We start from the raw sequence: 24,426 nt of genomic DNA, 5'->3' as shown, positions 1-24,426 counted from the left end.
CCATGGTTTATCTTTCTGTCCAAACATGGTTTTGGCACTTGAAAAAGATATTTCATATGCTGGGCTGAGAATTGCTCACCATACCTATGACAGTGGGATACGAAGCAGTATGTTTAAATTACAAAAATATTTATTATTAATAATTATATACTGCCTTATTTGCTAAAAAGTCATCAAGGCGGTGCTCAACAATTTAAAACAAAACCTTAAAACAATTAAAAAACAACATTAAAATCAGTAAACCAATAAAACTATATACCTAAAAATCTATATTAAAAAGATGCATCTTCACAACCTTTCTAAAAGCCAAGACAGTGGAGGCCCAGCATAGTTCTTTGGGGAGCACATTCCACAGTTCTGGAGTAACACAAGAGGAAGCCCTTTCACATGTGCCTGACAAGCCTCTCCTACAGGTTTAATAACCTGGCAGCTTCATAATGAGACAGGTGGTCCCTTAAATAGCTTGGTCCCCTAAGCTATTTAGGGCTTTAACAATTAAAAGTAGGGATGTGCTCCGCTCCGATTAGGAGCGTAGAAGCAGTAGCGGATTGGCCTGCTCCGCCTTACCCAGAGGCGGAGTAGGAGCGGACCGCGGACCCCCTAGAAGCAAGGCGAAGAGAAGCGACCATTTTTCGGAGCTCCGAGTTCAGTCGGAGCGCTCCGGTCGCCATCTTGAAAACATTTCGCCATAGGATTGCATTGCGGCAAATAATCGCGCATAACTACGTTGTTTTTGAAGCTATCGTTCTGGAAATTCTTGTGCACAGAGAGTCGTGGATGGGGGTCATTTTGAGACCACTCTCACCTCTCTGCGTGCTGTGGTTCACGTGCAATATTTTTTTAAAAATCGGGTCAACCGCGGGGCTCAAACTGCGTTTCGGCTTTTCGCCCATAGGATTGCATTGAGGGAAAGAATCGGGGATAACTGGGGGGGGGTTTAAGCTATCGTTCTGAAAATTCTTGTGCACAGAGAGTCGTGGATGGGGGTCATTTTGAGACCACTCTCAACTTTCTGCATCGTACGGGTCGCGGGCTAGAAGTTTTTTAAAAATAGGGTCAACCGCGGGGCTCCGTTTCGGCTTTTCGCCCATAGGATTGCATTGAGGGAAAGAATCGGGGATAACTGGGGGGGGGTTTAAGCTATCGTTCTGAAAATTCTTGTGCACAGAGAGTCGTGGATGGGGGTCATTTTGAGACCACTCTCAACTTTCTGCGTGCTGTGGTTCACGTGCAATATTTTTTTAAAAATCGGGGTTTGGGTTTTTTTTATTTTTTTATTTTTATTTTTTTGGAAGCGATGACAGGCACATTCAACTCCCAATCCTGATGAGAATTGATCTCCTCAGAAAGCATCCTCCTCCAATCCCAGCGTTGGAGGGGGGACTAAGGCAGACCCACCCTGAGAACTTTCTGTTTTGTGTCTCTTTGTGGGTTGGCGTTCGTGGAGGGAACACTTAGTTAGTTAGTGCTCCTGCTTTGGACTTTGGAGATAGATTAGGATAGGTTTAGTTTGGCGTGTGTGTGTGTTTGTTTGCTTCTTTCTGACTTGTAGCTTAGTTTGCCCTGTGTTTTCCCCTTACTTTGATTTAATATAAACTTTATTTTTGAATTTTGGAGTGTGTGTTTGGGTTGGTTGGGTTGGTTGCCCCCCCCCCTTCCCTGTATTAAAGCCTGACTGTTCTGCTTTTGTGAAAGCTTTCTTTTGAAAGCATACACACAGTTTTTGTCCCATTTCCCTACATTTATATTCTTAAACATATTTTATTATATTCTTTCACATAGTCCATTAGTATATATTCTCATACATATTATATTAGTATTCATATTTTGTTCTTCTTATAGTAGTGGTTGGTTCTTTTCCCCCCTCCCCTCTCTTAAATCCTGATTGTGTTTCCTTCTATCTTCTATACCAAATATACCAAAAAAATTGGATTCTCTTTTTCTTCTCTGTGTAACTTCGACGGAGTGGGCTGCTTTTGTCAAGTTCAACAGGCAGCCACAGATTGAGCATTTTGGGGAAAGCATACGCACACCATTTCCCTATTCTTAAACATATTATTATTATATTCTTTGACATAGTCTTAGTAGTCTATTAGTATACATTCTCATACATATTATAGTAGTGGTTGGTTCTTTTCCCCCCTCCCCTCTCTTAAATCCTGATTGTGTTTCCTTCTATCTTCTATATACCAAATATACCAAAAAAATTGGATTCTCTTTTTCTTCTCTGTGTAACTTCGACGGAGTGGGCTGCTTTTGTCAAGTTCAACAGGCAGCCACAGATTGAGCATTTTGGGGAAAGCATACGCACACCATTTCCCTATTCTTAAACATATTATATTATATTCTTTGACATAGTCTTAGTAGTCTATTAGTATACATTCTCATACATATTAGTAGTAGTAGTATTCATATTTTGTTCTTGTTATAGTAGTGGTTGTCCCATTTCTTGTCCCATTTCCCTACATTTATTAGTAATATTCTTAAACATATTATTATATTCTTGTAGATATTCTTAGTAGTAGATATATATATATATATTAGTATATTCTCATACATATTAGTAGTAGTATATTTTATTGTTCTTGTCCCATTTCCCTACATTTAAACATATTATATCTTCTTATACATATTCTTAGTAGTACCTTATACATAGTATTAGTAGTATTAATATTTTGTTAGTCATCATGAAAAGAGGAAGCAGGCGTGCTGAAAGCAGCAAGGCTCAGTCTGCCAGCAGTAAGCAGGCTTCCTCTCCTCCTGTGAAACTCAAACGGGCAACTCCTTGGCTGACTGCTCCAAAACAGAAGCAGGACAAGCAGCAGGCAGAGCCACTCTCTTCTGCAACTTGTGCCCGGCGTTCTCTTTTTGAGGGTGGGAATGGGAAAAGTGCCCGTTTGCAAGAGGCACGTGGCAGCAGTGCCATTAGAGGAGGAGGAGTATCCCCAACTCCTTCATTCTCCTTTCAGCCCACGAGCCCGATGATGGACCTAGACGAGGTCCTCAGCACAGTGGAGGGGGGGGAGGAGGAGGAGGAGGCGGTGGGCCTCCAGGATGTGGGGGCTGAGGAGGAGCAGCAGCAGGCCGAGGCTCTCTCCCCAGTCTCATCCCACACCCCTGTTTCTGTGGCAACACCAGAGAGCTCAGGCGGGCAATTGGTGGTGTCACCACGGAAACGAAAGACAAGCATCGTGTGGGACCACTTTGAGTTGGGAGCGGATCCCCGCTTTGCTGTCTGTCGCCACTGCAAACTCAGCCTAAGCAGGGGTTCATCGACAGGGCATTATGGAACCAGCAGCATGAAGATGCATCTTAAGAGGCAGCACCAGTCGGTCTTGCTGGGGAAAGAGGCGGGCAAGGCGACTGGTTCCAGGGGAAAGCCGAAGGCGGCGGCTGCTGCTGCTGCTGCTGCTGCTGCTGCTGCTGGCACTTCCAGTCTCAGCTCTCCATCTCCCATCCCCACAAGGGTTAGGCAGGCAACCCTGCCGGAAATGGGGTGGGGGAAGTATGGAACCACAAGATGGCGTTTTCCAACGCCCTCCCAGATCACCACGTCAATCGGTGAGATGGTGGCGTTGGACGACCAGCCATTCAGCCTCGTCGACAACGCAGGCTTCAAGAGGCTGATGGCGCTTGTGGTGCCATACTACAAGCTGCCGTGTCGCACCACCCTGAGCAGGCGGGTGGTGCCTTCCCTGTACCGTTCCTGCAGGGAGTTAGTGCTGGGTCGTCTGTGCCAGGCAGAGGCACGGATGGTGCACTTCACCTCGGACATTTGGTCCAGCGAGGGCGGAGTGCACGCTTACCTGTCCCTGACGGCACACTGGTGGGCAGCCGTGGGGCAGGAAGGATCCAGCACTACAGGGACTGGCAAGGAGGGCTACTGCTGGGCCCTCCTCCACACGCAAGTGATGGACCAGTCCCACACGGCAGGGGAGATTACGGAGGCCATGAACCGCATGGTGGATGGGTGGCTAGCTGGGCAGAAGGTCACCCGCGGTTACATGGTCACGGACGGGGGAGCCAACATGGTGAAGGCGGTGCGCGACGGCGGATTCGAGGGCGTCCGCTGCATCGCGCACGTCTTGAACCTGGTGGTGAGGGATGGCCTTGGGATGGGCAGCAGCAAGCCCAACCTCGGTCCCCTGTCCGGGATCCGTAACCTCCTGGAGAGCTGCAGAAAGGTGGCAGGCCATTTCCACCACAGCGTCAAGGGCAGTCGCTTGCTGCGGGAGAAGCAGGAGGAGTTGAATCTCCCGCAGCACAGGCTAGTGCAGGATGTGGTGACACGCTGGAACTCCACCTACCTGATGCTGGAGCGGATGGTGGAGCAACAGCGTGCCATCCACGACTTGTTCAGGGTCAGGGACATGGGCGTCCACCACCTGGGCAAGCAGCAGTGGGACGCCATGTCCCAGCTGGTGGCGGTCCTCAAGCCGTTCCTGAACGCCACCGAGACCCTGAGCAAAAGCTCTGCCCTCCTCAGCCAGGTGATCCCTGTATGCAGGCATCTCCAGAAACAGATGGGCGACTTTCTGGAGTACAGGGATCCCGTCACCGGCAGGCGCTTCGAGCCCGAGGTCCGCGAAGCGGTGACTAGGCTGAGGGACGGCGTGACGCGGAGGCTGGAGCCCATCCAAACCGACAGGGTCCACATGTTGGCAGCCATGTGCGACCCTCGTGTGAAGGATGGGCTTTGTGGGCCAAATAGCAGGCAGCACTGGGTGGAAACGCTGGTGGGCGAAGTGCGGGCGGCATGGGCCAAGAGGGTGGGGCAGAGTGAGGCAGAGGAGCAGGCCACCCCTCCCCGCAGCAGCACCAGCAGCACCAGCAGCAGCCTCACCTGCATCCCTCCCAGCAGCAGCACAGGCGAGGGGTATTGGGAAGAGGCTCTGCACACCGTGTTTGGGCAGAGACCCTCCCCAGCCACCAGCCAGGATGACGCTGCAACCACCGTGCAGCGTTACCTGTCAGAGCCCATCGAGGACTCCTCCATGGACCCCCTGGCCTACTGGTCATCCCGTTTTCAGATTTGGCCGGACCTGGCGCGGGTGGCCATGGATCGACTCAGCTGCCCACCCACCAGTGTTCCAAGCGAGAGGGTGTTCTCTATGGCGGGCGACATAGTGACCCCTCACCGCTCTCGCTTGGAGCCGGACTTGGTGGAGCAGCTGGTCTTTCTGAAGGGCAATCTCCCCCTGCTGGGATACCCCACCCTCAAGCCCTCGTGGGAGTGACAGGCAGGCTCCCTTTAATTCCACCCCTCCTTGGGTTGGCAGGCACACTACAGTTCAGGCAGGCTGGTTTTTTCTCTGTAGGCACTAGGCAGAGTTTGTCACCGTGCGTGTGTGTGACTGACTGTGAGGGCAAAGCACCGCACTTGAGTTCATTTCATTTCTGTGGCGTCCGGTACAGCTTAGTCAACTCATCCGGATAGTTTTCCACCCAGTTCCAAAAGACTCCATTTATTTATTTATTTATTTATTTATTTATTTAATTAATTACATTTATATACCGCCCCACAGCCAAAGCTCTCTGGGCGGTTTACAACCGTTTGTCCATGATTGACTGCACGTTTAGGTGAGGTGCAAGCAGGGGGCAAGGCAATGCCTGGCACCACCACCACCACTAGCCAGGCTGCCTCTCTCCAGCAGTCCACGGGTCGCCCTTTGGAGTGCCCTGGGAGTGGAAGACGTACTCCCTGATCCAGAAGTATGGTTTTTTGAGAAGCAAACAGGCGAGTCCTCGCCTTTGAGAAGCAACCTTTCACTTGAACTCATGGAAGTCATTGACTTCAGCACAGCCACTACATAGAGGCTGTGGACCTCTGGGTGACTCCATCAGTGTGCTGATTTTGAGAAGCAACCTTTCACTGAAACTCATTCACTTCCCCAATTGAGGGTGAGGGAGGTTACACTCCAGCAGTCCACGGGTCGCCCTTTAGATAGCTCGGGGATCAAATGGAGTCCTTGATCTGTGTGCTGATTTTGAGAAGCAACCTTTCACTGAAACTCATTCACTTCCCCAATTGCGGCTGGTACTCCAACAGTCCACCGAACGCCCATAGCACAGCCACTTAGTGCATAGGGACAGTTTAAGTTTCCTCCTGAGAAGTGAGCACTCACTTCAACTCATGACAGCCATTGACTTCACCACAGCCACTACTGCGGATGCTGTGGTCCTCCAGGATGTGGGGATAAGTAGCAGTCGCTGGTCGAGCTTCTCTCCCCAGTCTCATATGGAGCAATTTTGAGCTCTCACTTCGACTTCAAGTTCAGACACTTGAGCACAGCCCCTACGGTGGAGGCACAGCTGGCCGTGCCTCTCTCCCCAACCACTGACTGCACAGGGACAGTTTAAGTTTCCTCCTGAGAAGTGAGCACTCACTTCAACTCATGACAGCCATTGACTTCACCACAGCCACTACTGCGGATGCTGTGGTCCTCCAGGATGTGGGGATAAGTAGCAGTCGCTGGTCGAGCTTCTCTCCCCAGTCTCATATGGAGCAATTTTGAGCTCTCACTTCGACTTCAAGTTCAGACACTTGAGCACAGCCCCTACGGTGGAGGCACAGCTGGCCGTGCCTCTCTCCCCAACCACTGACTGCACAGGGACAGTTTAAGTTTCCTCCTGAGAAGTGAGCACTCACTTCAACTCATGACAGCCATTGACTTCACCACAGCCACTACTGTGGATGCTGTGGTCCTCCAGGATGTGGGGATAAGTAACAGTCGCTGGTCGAGCTTCTCTCCCCGGTCTCGTCCCACCCCTCTTCCGCTGTAACCCTGTCTTTGAGAAGCAAGCTGTCACTTCAACTCATGGACTTCCCCTATGTGCGGGTGGTACTCCAGTAGTCGACCGATCGCCCATAGCACAGCCACTTAGTGCGTAGGGACAGTTTAAGTTTCCTCCTGAGAAGCAAGCTGTCACTTCAACTCATGGACTTCCCCTATGTGCGGGTGGTACTCCAGGTGTCCACCGATCGCCCATACCACAGCCACTTTGTGTGTACGGACAGTTTAATTTTCCTGAGAAGTGAGCACTCACTTCAACTCATGGACTTCCCCAATTGCGGCTGGTACTCCAACAGTCCACCGAACGCCCATATCACAGCCACTTAGTGCATAGGGACAGTTTAAGTTTCCTCCTGAGAAGTGAGCTTTCACTTCGACTCATGACAGCCATTGACTTCACCACAGCCACTTCTCGGTGGATGCTTTGTTCCACCAGGATGTGGGTGAGGAGGATTAGTTGCAGCAGCTGGCCGAGCGTCTCTCCCCAGTCTCGCAATTCAAGTTATCTGAGAAGTGAGCTTTCACTTCGACTCATGGACTTCCCCTATGTGTGGGAGGTACTCCAGCAGTCGACCGATCGCCCATAGAACAGCCACTTAGTGTGTACGGACAGTTTAATTTTCCTGAGAAGTGAGCACTCACTTCAACTCATGAAACTCATGAAAGCCATAGACTTCCGATGCAACCTCTCTCTCCTCAGTCTCATCCTCTTCCTCTTCCCCTTCTGCTGTAACCCGTCTTTGAGAAGCAAGCTTTCACTTAAACTCATCATTCACTTCCCCAACTGAGGGAGGTAAAGTCCAGCAGTCCACGGGTCGCCCTTTGGAGTGCCCTGGGAGTGGAAGACGTACTCCCTGATCCCGAAGTATGGTTTTGAGAAGTAAGCTGTCACTTGAACTCATGAGCCTCTGTGCAAAAGCTGTCCTTGTGTGTGTGGTTGTGAGTGTTACTGCAGCTGCCTGTCTCGCTGCGAAAATGAAACAGGCAAGTCCTCGCCTTTGAGAAGCAACCTTTCACTTAAACTCATGGAAGTCATTGACTTCAGCACAGCCACTACGTAGAGGCTGTGGACCTCTGGGTGACCCGATCAGTGTGCTGATTTTGAGAAGCAACCTTTCACTGAAACTCATTCACTTCCCCAATTGCGGCTGGTACTCCAGTAGTCCACCGAACTCCCATAGCACAGCCACTTAGTGCATAGGGACAGTTTAAGTTTCCTCCTGAGAAGTGAGCACTCACTTCAACTCATGACAGCCATTGACTTCACCACAGCCACTACTGCGGATGCTGTGGTCCTCCAGGATGTGGGTGAGGATTAGTCGCAGCAGCTGGTCGAGCTCCTCTCCCTGGTCTCATATGGAGCAATTTTGAGCTCTCACTTCGACTCCAAGTTCAGACACTTGAGCACAGCCCCTACGGTGGAGGCACAGCTGGCCGTGCCTCTCTCCCCAACCACTGACTGCACAGGGACAGTTTAAGTTTCCTCCTGAGAAGTGAGCACTCACTTCGACTCATGACAGCCGTTGACTTCACCACAGCCACTTTGTGTGGGATGCTGTGGTCCTCCAGGATGTGGGGATTAGTAGTAGCCACTGGTCGAGCTTCTCTCCCCGGTCTCGTCCCACCCCTCTTCCGCTGTAACCCTATCTTTGAGAAGCAAGCTGTCACTTCAACTCATGGACTTCCCCTATGTGCGGGTGGTACTCCAGTAGTCGACCGATCGCCCATAGCACAGCCACTTAGTGCGTAGGGACAGTTTAAGTTTCCTCCTGAGAAGTCAGCACTCACTTCAACTCATGACAGCCATTGACTTCACCACAGCCACTTCTCGGTGGATGCTTTGTTCCACCAGGATGTGGGTGAGGATTAGTAGCAGAAGCTGGTCGAGCTTCTCTCCCCAGTCTCATATGGAGCAATTTTGAGCTCTCACTTCGACTCCAAGTTCAGACACTTGAGCACAGCCCCTACGGTGGAGGCACAGCTGGCCGTGCCTCTCTCCCCAACCACTGACTGCACAGGGACAGTTTAAGTTTCCTCCTGAGAAGTGAGCACTCACTTCGACTCATGACAGCCGTTGACTTCACCACAGCCACTTTGTGTGGGATGCTGTGGTCCTCCAGGATGTGGGGATTAGTAGTAGCCACTGGTCGAGCTTCTCTCCCCGGTCTCGTCCCACCCCTCTTCCGCTGTAACCCTATCTTTGAGAAGCAAGCTGTCACTTCAACTCATGGACTTCCCCTATGTGCGGGTGGTACTCCAGGTGTCCACCGATCGCCCATAGAACAGCCACTTAGTGTGTACGGACAGTTTAATTTTCCTGAGAAGTGAGCACTCACTTCAACTCATGACAGCCATTGACTTCACCACAGCCACTACTGCGGATGCTGTGGTCCTCCAGGATGTGGGTGAGGATTAGTCGCAGCAGCTGGTCGAGCTCCTCTCCCTGGTCTCGTCCCACCCCTCTTCCGCTGTAACGCCCTCTTTGAGAAGCAAGCTGTCACTGAAACTCATGAAAGCCATAGACTTCCGAAGCAACCTTTCACTTCAACTCATTGACTTCCCCTTTGAGAAAAAGCTAAGCTCCAGTAATGCACCGTTTTTCCGTGGGACAGCTCTCTTTCGAGAAGCTGCACTGCATATGCAGCAGTGCCATGGCTTTGAGAAGCCGAGACCCATCCCAGCCACCGGGAACCGGAGGAAAACTCCAGCAGTCCACGGGTCACCCTTTAGATAGCTCGGGGATCAAATGGAGTCCTTGATCTGTGTGCTGATTTTGAGAAGCAACCTTTCACTGAAACTCATTCACTTCCCCAATTGTGGCTGGTACTCCAACAGTCCACCGAACTCCCATAGCACAGCCACTTAGTGCATACTAGGGACAGTTTAAGTTTCCTCCTGAGAAGTCAGCACTCACTTCGACTCATGACAGCCATTGACTTCACCACAGCCACTTTGTGTGGGATGCTGTGGTCCTCCAGGATGTGGGGATTAGTAGTAGTCACTGGTCGAGCTTGTCTCCCCGGTCTCGTCCCACCCCTCTTCCGCTGTAACCCTGTCTTTGAGAAGCAAGCTGTCACTTCAACTCATGGACTTCCCCTCAGAGAAAAAGCTAAGCTCCAGCAGTCCACCGATCTCCCGTAGCACAGCCACTACATTTCCTGAGAAGTGAGCTCTCACTTCAACTCGTCTTGTAGTGCGCCCGCCGAGTTGAGCACAGCCACTACAGTGGAGGCGCCTGCCCGCCTGCCTGGGAGCCATCCTTGTGAGGTAGCTGGATCTGCTGGGACTGACTCCCCCACAGATCTATGGCTTACTTGTGCAAGGTACCAGCTTTTCTGGGCCCGCCAACCCATGCCTGCCTGCCTGTCTGCCCGCCTCCCCCGGGGTGCTGCTGTGGTGGGGCATCTGCCAGGACTGACTCCTCGCCTGCTCTGCCCGCCTGGTGCCTGGGAGATGGGCTTTGCGGTTCGTGGCCAGCACCCTCCGGCACGCTTGCTCCCAGTCGTCCTCCTCTGTGCCCCTCAAGGCGTAACTGCTGGCTTAGAAAGAAACAACCAGCCATCTTTGCCTCACTTTGCGCCCACTTATGGGTTGGTTTGCTATGCGTTAGTGCTCAAGCCATCCTTGCGGCACTACAATGCATGCTGCCTGCCTGCTTTCCCTCCCTTCTCCCCTTCCCGCCTTGCAGCGATGGTGTATGTGTCTTGCTTTGACTAAGGGGAGAAGTCCTTCCTGCGCTCACTTAGACTTTATCAAATTCAATAATCCCTTTTTCAAATGTGCCAGAAGATTTAGGGTTATCTCGTGGCATGTTGGGATTGCCTTGGAACTGGCCCCATTGAGCTGTCTGCAATTGCAACTTTAAATCCCTGACATACTGGAGTGTTCAAATTTCAAAAGTTCCCCTAACATCAGGGGATGATGGGATTGCCTTGAAACTTGGTGTCCATGGGGACACATGGGTAAGCTGTCATGGGACCAAAGGATAGGTTTCTAACGTGCAAATTGACGTAGTTGTAGAATGGGACTTGATTTGGGGTGAGTTAAAAAGTTTAAGCCGCGCCAAAAATCAGGGGATGATGGGATTTGCTTGCAACTTGGCGTGCATGTGGACACATGGATAAGCTGCCCTGGTGCCGAGTTTGAGGTTTCTAACATGCAAATTGACGGAGCTATCCCAAGGGGTGTGAATGGGGTGCCCGATTTTCATAAATTCCCCAAAAATCAGGGGATGATGGGATTGCCTTGAAACTTGGCGTGCATGTGGACACGTGGATAAGCTATCATGGTGCTGAGTTTGAGGTTTCTAACGTGCAAATTGACGTAGTTGTAGAATGGGACAATTTGGGGTGAGTTAAGCCATGCCAAAAATCAGGGGATGATGGGATTTGCTTGCAACTTGGCGTGCATGTGGACACATGGATAAGCTGCCCTGGTGCCGAGTTTGAGGTTTCTAACATGCAAATTGACGGAGCTATCCCAAGGGGTGTGAATGGGGTGCCCGATTTTCATAAATTCCCCAAAAATCAGGGGATGATGGGATTGCCTTGAAACTTGGCGTGCATGTGGACACGTGGATAAGCTATCATGGTGCTGAGTTTGAGGTTTCTAACGTGCAAATTGACGGAGCTATCTAAAGGGGTGTGAATTAGGGTTATGGGAGGTGCGTTAGAGGGTAGAGCCGCGCCAAAAATCAGGGGATGATGGGATTTGCTTGCAACTTGGCGTGCATGTGGACACATGGATAAGCTGCCCTGGTGCCGAGTTTGAGGTTTCTAACATGCAAATTGACGGAGCTATCCCAAGGGGTGTGAATGGGGTGCCCGATTTTCAAAAATTCGCCAAAAATCAGGGGATGATGGGATTGCCTTGAAACTTGGCGTGTGTGTGTATACGCCCATGAGGTGTCATGGTGCCAAACGTGAGGTTTCTAACTTCAACGGAAAAAAAGTTGTTTACTTTTTTAGCTTTCAATGCAACCCTATGGGGGGGCAAAAACGGAGCTCCGGATCCGGATCCGGAGCTCCGAGCGGAGCGGAGCGGAAGTGGGCGGAGCGGGGGCGGGGCGGAGCGACCCGCTCCGAAAAATGGCGGATCTGCAAGTGAAGCGGAGCGGGGGGTCCGTGCACACCCCTAATTAAAAGAACAGCTTGAATGGAGCCCAGAAAGCAATTGGCAACTAGTGCATGTCTTTCGAGATAGTATGGTCCAAATATCATGCAGTACCATGCTATCGAGCTGCCACATTTTGCAGCAGCTGAAAGTTCTGGGCACTCTTCAGGGGTAGCCCCACATAGAACATATTGCAATAGTCTAAGGGCTCGTCTATACCTGCAGCCCTTTGGGGAGTGGGGAGGTACAATCATGGAGTTTTCCACTTCGTCCCTCAGGGGCCACATGCCAGCGAGTGGTCCTGGAAATAAAGAGGGACGGTCTGGGGCGACATTTTTTTTTTTTAAAGAGACATTTGCGTAATTGCATGGGCACGATCCTGTGCGAAGGTTAGTTTTTTTTAAAAAAAAAAAAATCCCAACAAACGCCGTGCTGGAAGAAGCCAAGCACCATCCCAAAGATAGTGAAAATGCTCTCCTCCTCACCCCCCGATGCCGACAGACTCCCCACACACAGCTCCATGCCTGTTTCCTGAGCTCTGCTACTCATGGGGAAGAGGGAGGACCCCGGGAGGGAGAGCCACACCACCCGTGGAGCTTGGGATGGTCCCGAAACAGCAGGAAAAAATGGGAAAAAAGCAGTCACAGCTATCCCGGGAGAACTAAGTGCTTATCATTTGGATGCGCAGGGACAACCTCGTGACCATCCTGGGATAAATGGTAGGTGTAGATTAGGCAGAGTGTGATGTAACCAAGACATGGCAAACTGTTGCCAAGTTAGGCCAACTCAGGAAGAGTCACAGCTTGCATACCAAGCATAGTTGTGTAAACACACTCCTTGCTGCTGCTGCCACCTGAAAGGATAGCATAAGGTCAAGGAACCCTCCCAAGCTATGGACCTGATCCTTCAAGGGTAACACAATACCCTCTAGAACAGATTGAATCCCAATGTCTGAGTCAAGTCTGGATTTAACCTCAGCTTGTTCACCTTCATCCAGCACTTTATCAAATCCAGACAATGTTCAAAGGTTTCAGCTGTTGGGTGTCATCAGCAAATTGATGATACCTTACACCAACAGTTCGAATGACCTCTCCCAGCAGTTTCATGTAAATATGAAACAGCATGAGGGACAATATAGAACCCTGTGAGACACCACAGACCAATGCCCATGGAGTCAAACAGTCACCCCCCAGCACTACCTTCTGGACATGGCCCAACACAAAGGACTGGAACCACTGCAAAACAGCACCTACAAGGCCCCACCCTGCCAGGTGGCCCAGATCAATTGTACTGCAAGCCACTGAGATGGTCACACGCTCCCCATTCCAAGTCTGGTCATCCAGTAAGGTGACCAAAGTCTCAGTGCCATGTCCTGCTTGAAATTCACCTGATTGAAATGGTTCCAGATTATCAATTTTATCCAGATACATGTGGAGTTGCCACTACTTTCTCAATCACCTTAGCCAAAAATGGTACATTTGAGATTGGGAGATAAATCTTCATGGAACAAACTGCCTGAAAAAAATCAGAATGCATTGCTTGTAGGTTTTCAAGCAAACACTGGCTAGCATCTATTGGAAGTTGAGAGATACAAGAGCTGTAAATTGAGGATGAGTGATTGGATCACAAATCTACATTTGTTTATAAAACATACAGAAGAATTATCTATATTAGAAATATATATTTCTATATTAGAAATATTAGAAATTTGGAAACTAAGATATAGGAAACCCAGAGAGAATATTTGAACTGAAAACAGAGTGGATGAGTGGGGGTGGGAATGCCTGAGGATCTGACCTCTGTTGATTAGTCTCCGCTGAGAGATAAAGGAGCCATTTCTCTAGGAAAGGCTAGATCTTGCCAGAAATCCATTTTGCAGCAAGGCTGTGAGAATGAGAAGTGGGAACCAGGTGCCAAAATACAGTGGTAGTGGGAAGGGATGGTAGTGGGAAGGGATGGAAAGCGGTCTGGTGGGGAAATAAAATGGGGCCACAAACGTTGCCTTCGTATCAGTTTCATCTTGTGGGTTTATGGCATCTTGAGCTATCTGAACTTGTTTTATTTCCTTTCTTTATAGAGAAATGGGAAATCAATCCTGCAGAACTCACGTTTATGAGAGAATTGGGCAGTGGTCTCTTTGGAGTGGTGCGTCTTGGCAAATGGAGAGCACAATATAAAGTAGCCATCAAAGCAATTCGAGAAGGTGCAATGTATGAAGAAGACTTTATAGAAGAAGCTAAAGTGATGATGTAAGTAATTGTGGAGGTGCTATTTATTACTTTTAAAGACCTAAATTAGGGGTTCAAAAAGTATGGGCTGCAGGAAGCTCCCCAAGCCTGTCTGGTAGACACCCTAGATCCCCAGCATCCACTGCTACCACAAAAAGGGGAGAAATGCTCTAGAAATAAGCTCTATGGTTCCTCCCACAGAAACCTAATTCCCAGATCATACAAGGATACAGTGTGTGAAGATTCTCAGGATTCTCTGGGAACACTCTGGAAATGAAGATTCAATGCTGGGAACCATAGAGCCTGCTATTTTTGTGGTGGAGGGAAGGAAAGGGTTAAAGTTGTGAGTGTGCATATATATGCGTGAGCGAGTGGGGGGAGGGAGTTTGTGTATGAATGGGGGCATAGGAGGACCCCAGCCCCTAAGATTACCCCCAAGGGAATGCAGAGCAAGTTGCCCACCTCTGTCTTAAATGGAAGGTTTTTAAATATTAGAATGAGTGGTATGTGTGTGGGAGTTGTTTCTGAATGTGCATGTACATATGTTCACATGTGTACACGTACAGCCCCTGGCATCCCAGCACAAAATGGATGTGGCTCTTGGAGCCAAAAGGTTGTGTGCACCTGGCCTGAACAATCTGGCCCCAATATATCTTAAGGAGTGCCTCCTCTTTAAGGTCTTTAGATGCAGCTTTGCTCTTTCTGTTTCGGTTTGTTTATGGAGGTTAGATCAACTGTGCCGCACATAGGACCTTTTGTGTGATGGTGCTTGCTTTGTAGACCCTGTTTCCAATCCTCCTTGCTTCGCTCCATCCATCACTTTTAATCATTAAGGCATTATTTGGACAGAGCCAATGTGGTGTAGTAGTGGCTAGAGTGTTGGACTAGTCCCCACTCAGCTATGGAAGCTCACTGGGTGACTTTGGGCCAGTCACCGACTCTCAGCCCGACCTACCTCCCAGGGTTGTTGTTGTGAGGATAAAATGGAGAGGAAGAGGATATGTATGCTGCCTTGGGTTCTTTAACAAGGAAAAAAGGCGGGATATAAATATAATAAATAAAATAATAAATAAATATTTTTATCCTGGTCTGGCTTTGTAGTTTTAGTTCTTTCAAAGTTTTGCTTGTATTTTTAAATTTTGTTTATTATATTATATATAGAATAATGATTATGCAAGCCAATTAATTAAAATCTATGCAGCACTTTCTAGGTTCCTCACATGTATATTAATTATTTTCCTAATAGTCAGTTAAATGCATGTAGGGTGACCATAGGAAAAGTAGGACAGGGCTCCTGTATCTTTAACAGTTGCATAGATAAAGGAATTTCAGCAGGTGCCATTTGTATATATGGAGAACCTGATGAAATTCCCTCTTCGTCACAACAGTTAAAGCTGCAGGAGCTATACTAGAGTGACCAGATTTAAAAGAGGGCAGGGCACCTGCAACTTTAACTGTTGTGCTGAAGAGGAAATTTCACCAGGTTCTCCATATATACAAATGACACCTGCTGAAATTCCTTTTTCTATGCAACTGTTAAAGATACAGGAGCCCTGTCCTCCTTTTCATATGGTCAGCCTAATAGATGACTATTCCTATCTAATCTCTGAAACTACAGTAATGTATGTATTTGATTCCTTTCAGGAAGCTGACCCATCCAAAATTAGTCCAGCTGTATGGCGTTTGTACTCAGCAGCGACCTATTTACATAGTGACAGAGTTCATGGAGCACGGCTGCCTTCTGAATTACCTTAGGCAAAGACGCGGATGCTTCACGAAAGACAACCTGCTGACAATGTGCCAGGACGTATGTGAAGGAATGGAATACCTAGAAAGTAACAGCTTTATTCACAGAGATCTGGTAAATACCATAATGAAGAATCTATATTTTGATTCATGCATAAATCAGAAGGGTTAAAGAACTGGTCTTTAAGAACCTCCCCTTGTTGTTTATACTTTGCTTTTATCCAACTAGGGTGTCCAGAAGCAAAGGAAGACAGGATTTCTGTATCTTCTACGATTTGCATAGAAGGAGGAATTTAAGTAGATATTTTAATACTCTGCAATGACAAGCTGCACTTGCCAAAATCCTCACTTTTGTGCCTTGGCCTCCTTTGGATCTGGTCACCCCCCATGCCAGTCCAAACTGTCCCATTTACACATGCAGCTAGACATAGTCTTCAATAATGTAAGAGTTCCTGATAAATCTGATGTTATTTGTATGCTCCATTAAACATTTGTCCTATATTGGAAGCATACACAAACTCCTATTCATCCGTCACTTTTGAGCAGTTACAGTTAAAACAATACTTTGAGATCTTTAGACAAAGGGCAGGTTACAAATTTAACTAATAAATACGTTCTGTGACTCACAGGGAATTCAGGAAAAAGATAACTAACTTTTTCTATTCTTTATCCTCCAATGTGGAAACTTTGGAGATTTTCCAATGGGATTGGAGGGGTTAAGATGAAAATGAGGCACTGACGTCACCTACTATATGTAAGCTTTTCAGCTTCCTTGGATATCAATGTGTGATATTCACTTTAGTTGAACTGCTATGCAGATTGGCTTATGAATATACAGTAAATAGAAATGCAAGAAGAAAAGAAATAAAACATGATTCAATTTTTCAGTCATGGAAATTCCATGAATTTCAGTCATGGAATTTCAACAACAGATCAAACCCTAAAACCTCTTCTTTTCTTAAAACTCTTAAGCTCGGTAAAAGCCTTGTCTGTATAAAAAATTCAAAACTTGAAAAACGGGTGCAAGGCCAGCCCAGCCCAAGTCATTTTAGTGTTCGCTTGCACAAGCCCTATTAAAAATTAAAGGGGCTGAGCAAAAACATTCAAATTATTTTACCTTTTAGGCTCTATTTATAAAACACGCACGCGCGCGCGCACACACACACACACACACACTTTTTTCTTCTTTTCATTCTCTTCTACTTCGACTATACATACCTGCCCTCTTAGCTGACCTCTTCCTGCATCTGAAGTGAGCTCTGGCCAGTGAAAACTTATGCCACAGTAACAGTACAACCCTGTACATATCAACCCAGAAGTAAAGTTGTTATAGTGGTTTTAATTGTATGCGCATTTTGTATGTTTTTGTGGTTTTTAATTTTTGTATATTGTTTTTAAATGTTTTATCTTATGTGAACCGCCCAGAGAGCTTCGGCTATGGGGCGGTATACAAATGCAATAAATAAATAAATAAGCCCCATTGCATTCAGTGGGCTTGCTCCCAGGAAAGTGTGCATAACTTTGTAACCTAAATTTGTTTGTTGCCACAAGGCTGCCACTTGATTTGCACTGTGATTTGCACTGTTTTAAGCTGAGCATATTCATATCTGGATGCATCCTCTCCATTAACCGTATGACAATTCGTTTTTCAGGCAGCCAGAAACTGCTTAGTGAACGAGTCAGGGGTGGTGAAAGTGTCTGACTTTGGCATGACAAGGTATGGACCAACTTTATAGCTTTTTTTCCTCAGTAGATTTTGGGTGGGATTGATTATTTTGCATTTTAATATTTGAAACTTATCACTGTATATTCCAGAAGGAGCTACATCTTATCTAAACCAGGCCTGAACAATGTGAGGTCCACCAAACCAAATGCAGCCCATCAGCCTTTGATAGAGGCCCACAAGGGACTTAATAAACCTCCTGTTCCAGCTGCCTGGTTGGAACTGCAAAACAGGAGATTGAGGTGGTAGACCCAGCATGTGTCTGCTGGGCTTAGTCACATCCGTGGGTCACAAGGCTCAATCTAAATAATAGACCCCGAGTTAATACTTTTAATTGATTTTTGTGAAAGTTAAAAGTAACCACTAGGTGGTGATATGACCACTCAAATGAAGAGTTCCCAAAGTTTCTTATCCCAGGGCCCACTTGAGGGAGCAGAAAATGGCTGTAGTCCACCAGTCACAAAATGTTGTTGCACAGTTGGAATCTGTCACAAAATGGTGGCAGATGGAAGTTGAGTTTGACATAATGAGCTGATAGTTACTGATATCGCTTTATATTGATATGTTCCCTTTGGAAATGTCTAAATTCTTTGCCGCAGCAATTTCCTTGTAGTAGGGAGTACCACAGTTCAGCTTTCCTCAAGTAAAGTACAGACAATGGCTCTGAAGGCATCATTTCTCAGCCTTCTTATTTTATGCAGAATTTGCTGAACCAGAGCCTCTAAATAGGAAATACTTTTAATTTTATATTGTTTTCCTCACCCCTCAAAGTATTTTAGTCATCTCATTTCATTTCTTCTCCCCATGTCCTTTTACACTCAACTTGAACAATGTCCTCATCTGCCAGTTTCTTTCATCCCTCCCTCTTGCTGCTAGTATATTCATTTCCTGTTATAACAGCTTCCTGCTCTTATCTCCTTCCTCTTTGATACCAGTTTTGAAAAATCTATTATTAAAAAGCTTAGCTGTGCTCTCTAGCCAACTCTTGCTGCTACACCTGCCTACGCACAGGGCAGTCTGCTGCACTGAGACCCATCTGAACATGGGCTGAGACCTACTGGCCCACAGTTTGAGAAATGCTGACCTAAAGCAAATATATCCATGGCTTTCTAGGGTTGATATCAGACTGAAAAGATCACATTGTTTTCCCTTTTAGGTATGTACTTGATGATCAGTACACAAGCTCTTCAGGGGCTAAGTTTCCTGTGAAGTGGTGCCCACCAGAGGTTTTTAATTATAGCCGATTCAGCAGCAAGTCAGATGTCTGGTCTTTTGGTAAGGTGGTATTGGATTTTGGGGGGGTTGTTTTAAATGTGGGTTTTTTTCTCCCCAAATTACTGATACATAAATGACAGCCTCTTCAAATGATTAGCTGAAATACTAATGATTTAAGATGTGATGAAACAAAATCAAAATTCCTGAATGTGAATTAAAACATGACCAAGAGCTCAACATTAAGCAAAGTCTGCTGGATGATCCCAGATTTCAAGGTTTCCAAACATTAGCTTTTCATCATGTAGGAGAACTTAAAACTCAAATTCAGACGTTTCAGATGTTGACATTTCTATTTTTAAATTCAAGGTGTACCTTGTTCTAATGTTTGCAAAATATATTGTGCTGTCCATGTTTCTGACACTGCATTCCAATTAACTGAATTTACATTTTTCTTAATTTTTTGAGTGATAGTATTGATCATTTGAAAAGTTTGCGTTGTAGTAAGTTCAGTATTTACATGAGGGAGGAAAATGCCCTGTCCATGTTTGTTGATCCTGGTTTCATATAACTGGGATGTCACGAAATAAACATGTTTGTATACAGTAAATAGGCCCTCCAACCTCCCCTGAGATGTTAATATTTATTTGGCTGTGGTTACCTTTTCTTTTTAATCTCACTAGTTTTACCTCCTATGGGTTAGTCTCATTGGTCTTAGAAGTTCTTAAAGACTTAGGACCCAAAGGTATTGAGGACAAGTAGTTTATTGGGATTTATTTTGTGTTAACATATTTTCCGTTTCGGAATATAAATCTTTTATGTTCCAGTTAGAATCATCTCCGTGGAAAGTAGCCTAACAAGCCTATTTGTGTCTCTTAAATTTTTAGGTGTTCTCACGTGGGAAGTGTTTACTGAGGGCAAAATGCCCTTTGAGACTAATACAAACTATGAAGTGGTGACTATGATTAGCCAAGGACACCGTCTATTTCGGCCAAAGCTAGCTTCTAAGAATGTTTATGATGTGATGATGATGTGCTGGCATGAGGTACGCTACTTCATACTTCTCCATGTGATCCCTGAAGTTAGATTTAGTTATCGCAGCTGCAAACTAGTAAATCTGTGTGCTTTTTGCCAAAGTGCCCCATCTTCAGTATACACCTTTCTTCACAATTAAGAATATCAGAGAACATTTGAGGCATAAAAGCAATGACAGAAAGAAGGTGTGGAGCAAAGGAGACAGGGAGGGGAGCAAACATGCTTTATGAATTAAAATACAAAACATGTCATCTAAAATGAGAAATGTAGTTCAGACTCAAGAGTGGAAGTTGGATGGTTCTGAATGGTAAGAATGAGCAGTCCCCACTTGGTGGAATCATGGGTAAGAAAAAGAGCATCAAAAATGGAAGTGGAAAGCAACAGACAGTTTTAGAGAACTCGTAGTGCAAAGAGATGTGTGACCTTCTTGTATCAGTTGTGTCTGCAAAAAAAACTTTAAGGAATTAAGTGGAATCTCTTACATCATATATGTGCAAATGTTACCCACTACCAAAATGAACCTTCTTCTGTCATTGGGCTCATCTACACCAAGCAGGATATTCCACTATGAAAGTGGTATATAAAAGGCAGGAGCCACACTACTACTTTATAGCGGTATTGAAGTACACTGCAGGATCTACACTACTGCTTTATGGTGATACTGAAGTGCACTGACAACTGTTGGGGCCCTTGACACATCTACACCAAGCAGGATATAACACTATGAAAGAGTGCCCAACAGTTGTCAGTGAGCTTCAGCACTGCTATAAAGCAGTAGTGTGGCTCCTGCCTTTTATATACCGCTTTCATACCACTTTCATAGTGGAATATCCTGCTTGGTGTAGATGAGCCCTCTGTCAATAAATTTATTCTGATACTTCTGTCTTTGTACAATTTCCCTTCAGTAGAGGATGGGCTGTTTGCTTTGGTAACAGCAATAATGAATGAGAAATTTGCCTTGCTCTGTTCTCAAACCATCTTTTCCACTCTTTGCCCAGTAATTTCCCCTTTATACATCTCGATTTAGATTAACATCTCCAACTTCATAAAAATGAGAGACAAATAAACTCGTTTCCAATGGTTTCTTCCAATTATTTATTATTTGTCTGAGCACTACACCAGAGTTAATCAGGAAAAATCCTTTATTGGTTTTTGCCTGATACATTATTTCTCTAACAAAATATCTATCTAGATCTACATATCTATATTAATTGATATTTAATGCACATTGTTAATTTCTAGAAACCAGAAGGTCGACCAACATTTCAGGATCTGCTGCAGATGATTGATGCTATAGCAGAGGATGCTTCATCCTGAGAAGACATGACAGGAGCACAGAAGTTCACAGTATTTCAGAGATGCTGCTGTAAAGGCATGACGACCCTGGATGCGGCATAAAAAGGACCACACAGAAACAAGGCAACAGTGCACATTTCTCTCTCTCTATCTCTCTCTCTGAGGAGGAGGAGGAGGAGTTTTATTAAGGCACCCATAGTTCACTAAGTCAGTTGAGCAGCACTATGATGTGGACACCGCTGAGGATTGCCAAGGTGAAAATGCTGCATCTAACTGTAGGAAGAAACGAGCTGAAACCACCTTTAACTGCAGAGCAGGGACTGAGTTATATGCAAGTCTCTTCTCTTACCAATCAATAGTTGTTTCCATTCAAACAAGTTGAAGAGCATCGTTTAGTGACTCTCTTGAATCATGGCCAGATATTGCCACAGCAGTGCTTTCGAGGCCTACCTGAACACTCCACGTCTCACAGTAGCTGGCCACAGCTATAAATATTGCTGCTAGCTCATGAACTTCAGAGTTCTTTTGTTGTTGTTGTTGCTTCCTTTAATAGTGGGCACTGCTGAATCTATTGATCACTGGTTTAGAGCTTCTCTAGCTCACCTTAGGTTTACCTTCTATCACAAAGTCTTCCCAGAGAATTTGTAACTGGAGAATACCGAACTTATAGCCAGTTGTATCGACACTGCTAGTTGGTGCACTGTAGCACTTAGTTGATAGCAAAGTAAAACACAATAAAAGGTGTATGTAGTCTTAAGAGCAGAGTATTGTACCTGGGTATAAATCCCTATTTATCCATGCAACTACTAGTAGGCAGGGATGCTGTGGGCCAATTACTATCTTTCAACCTAACCTACCTCACATAGCGGTTGGAGGAAAGGAGAGAGAGGAAGTGTAGGATGAAAATGTAAAAAATATATAGTGAATTGGAAGCTGTTGTAACTCACAGGGCCCATGGCCTAGCACAGACTGATATGGAAGCAAGCATAGGGTGGACTTGACACAACATTCATAATAAATTATGAATACAGTCTACATTCTGTAAATATACACAGAACACATGTATTTATATGAAATGGGAATGTACTATTTCCTGAAAGATTTGAAAGCACAGCTTTCTGAATCTATTGCATGTTGCACATTATTTGATATATTGCACCTGTACCAGAAGGAGAACAAGCATACTCCAAATTTGATTATAAATCAGAATTTTCTTGGTCAGTTGTTTGTTTTAACTCCGCAGCTGATAAAATGTGCTTTACATCCCTAATAATGAAAAATTAGGATTTTACTGTTTTATTGGTAGTTATTAATAGTGTAAGCTGCTCTGTCCTTTTTGTTGTAGAACGGGCAGGGTATAGCAATTTTAAATATTGTATATCAAAATGAGTCTAATAAATAGACATAAATATGTGAGTAGTGTTTCTAGGTATCAGGAGGGAAATCAAGGGCACAGCTTTTATCAGGATATAATAAATATCCTGATAAAAGCTGTGCCCTTGATCTTCATTTTCAGACAAATATCTGTGGCAGAACTAAGCCTTTATTACAATTGCCTCAATACAGTTTACTGCTTCAGTCTAGTCTGCTTCACACTGATCAGGTTCACATAATCACCTCAGCCCAATTTAGTGTATTTATTTATTTTATTTTATTTACAATATTTATAGAACACTCCTCATTCAGAATTTTGGAGCAGTGGACAAAATAAAATAGAATAAAAACACATTAAAAGTACATTTTTAGAAGAAACAAAGTGCAAAATAAACCACAGCTGATCATTTAACATTACAGCATTTCAGGAGTTGGTGTAGTGCAAATAAATAACCTAGTGAAATTGGAATATCTCGCACAAGGGGAATCAAAGTATTGGATTTGACATTTGCACAAGGATGAAAATGGGATCTCTGCAACGTTGAATATTGCCCGCAAGATCTAGCAAACGAGTCTTAAAATAAGAGATTCTCACGTAGCTGAACGCTATACCCAGTACCATGTTGTGCATGCATTGCCCTTACTCATAAGTAGTGCCACTGCAAAAGGAGCTCCTGCTCCATATACCTCTTTTGCAGGTTACATCCAACAAAGCAGGTTGCTAAGATAACCCCTTCCCAGAATATTGCAAAAATGCTGCACAGAACCAGTGCAGACCTTTGGCAAGAGTGATGTCTGCTGGTCATGAGGTGAAATGCGGCAGAGTCCATTGCCTATCAAATTAACCCATGAATACAACCCATAATGGGGGGAAAGGTTTCCCTTGATATAGGAGATGCTCCATCAATGTCATATGAAAAATATTCCCAACTTTTTCTCTTGTAATTCAAAATAAGTGCTATGCCAAGCTTATGGGAAGAGAGCCCCCCACATGCAGTCCCCATAACTAGTTCCCAGGCTGGTCCAGCTCTTGCAGCCTTGGCTGATATGGTCCCTCCTGATGTTTCAGCAATTATGGGTATTGTAGTAGAAAATATCTGTAGGACTCCAGATTGGGGAAGGCTGACCTATACCATCAGATTAGATACCTAGAAACACTACTCACATATTTAAAGAAAAAGGAACATGCATACATACATTTTATCAAAACTATACTTTATTCCTTTTGACCACATGTCAAGTTCCAAAAATCTGTTAGAAAGTTCACAGGTTGTTTTTTAAAAAACAACAACCACCCCATTTATTCAAATATTTTGAGTCAAAATACAATATTTTTCTTTCCTAAATGACACTAAAGATTTTCCTGCACAAAGAATTATGTTTCTCTGACTACATTTCATAGTGGATGTCCATCGAAATATAGTGTGAGTGGAAAATCAAGATGTTTCCTTGAGTACACAGATTCTTTTAACACTCTTTCCCAAGTTTCTATCTTGAACAAGTGCCACACTTAATATCAGTGTAAATCTGTAATTAGTCTTTGGTCAAACAATGTGTGTAAAACCCATACATATTCGGGGCTTGGGATAGAGCTATACTCTCACTCAGCTATGTTGACTTATCATTAACTTGTTTCTCTCAAAAGAAAACCCACCCTCAAAGCCCAAACTACAAACCATGCATGTTTCAAAATATGGCTGAATACCCTCAAACTGACCTGGATCGATCCAGAAAAACCCTTTACATTCTGGATCAAGTATCTGCCTTGGAGGTTTCTGGGCCCTAGTACATGCTTCATGTCATCAGGAATGTACCAGAATTTAAGAGAATTTCAAGAATATACCCAGCTTGGAACAAGTCCTCTCTACAATGCCTATATAGTTAGCTGAGGGCAAGAAGGGCCTCC

At 45.5% G+C, this 24,426-nt stretch overlaps 1 protein-coding gene across 1 annotated transcript in view; it reads left to right on the top strand.

Annotated features, from left to right (window-relative positions):
• Positions 1–22,507, top strand: part of TEC (tec protein tyrosine kinase) — a 66,497-nt gene extending 43,990 nt beyond the window's left edge. Inside the window, exons 13-18 of the mRNA XM_063135271.1 lie at positions 13,984–14,155; positions 15,779–15,995; positions 17,533–17,597; positions 18,760–18,878; positions 19,703–19,860; positions 21,093–22,507. Coding sequence (XP_062991341.1) covers positions 13,984–14,155; positions 15,779–15,995; positions 17,533–17,597; positions 18,760–18,878; positions 19,703–19,860; positions 21,093–21,167 — 806 coding nt within the window. The 3' untranslated portion in view covers positions 21,168–22,507. The remainder of the gene's footprint in view (positions 1–13,983; positions 14,156–15,778; positions 15,996–17,532; positions 17,598–18,759; positions 18,879–19,702; positions 19,861–21,092) is intronic.
• The last annotated feature ends 1,919 nt before the right edge of the window (positions 22,508–24,426 follow it).

The sequence above is a fragment of the Elgaria multicarinata genome, chromosome 10 (genome assembly GCF_023053635.1).
Source record: "Elgaria multicarinata webbii isolate HBS135686 ecotype San Diego chromosome 10, rElgMul1.1.pri, whole genome shotgun sequence".
Taxonomy (NCBI): Eukaryota; Metazoa; Chordata; class Lepidosauria; order Squamata; family Anguidae; genus Elgaria; species Elgaria multicarinata.
This window is presented reverse-complemented; position numbering and strand designations above follow the sequence as displayed.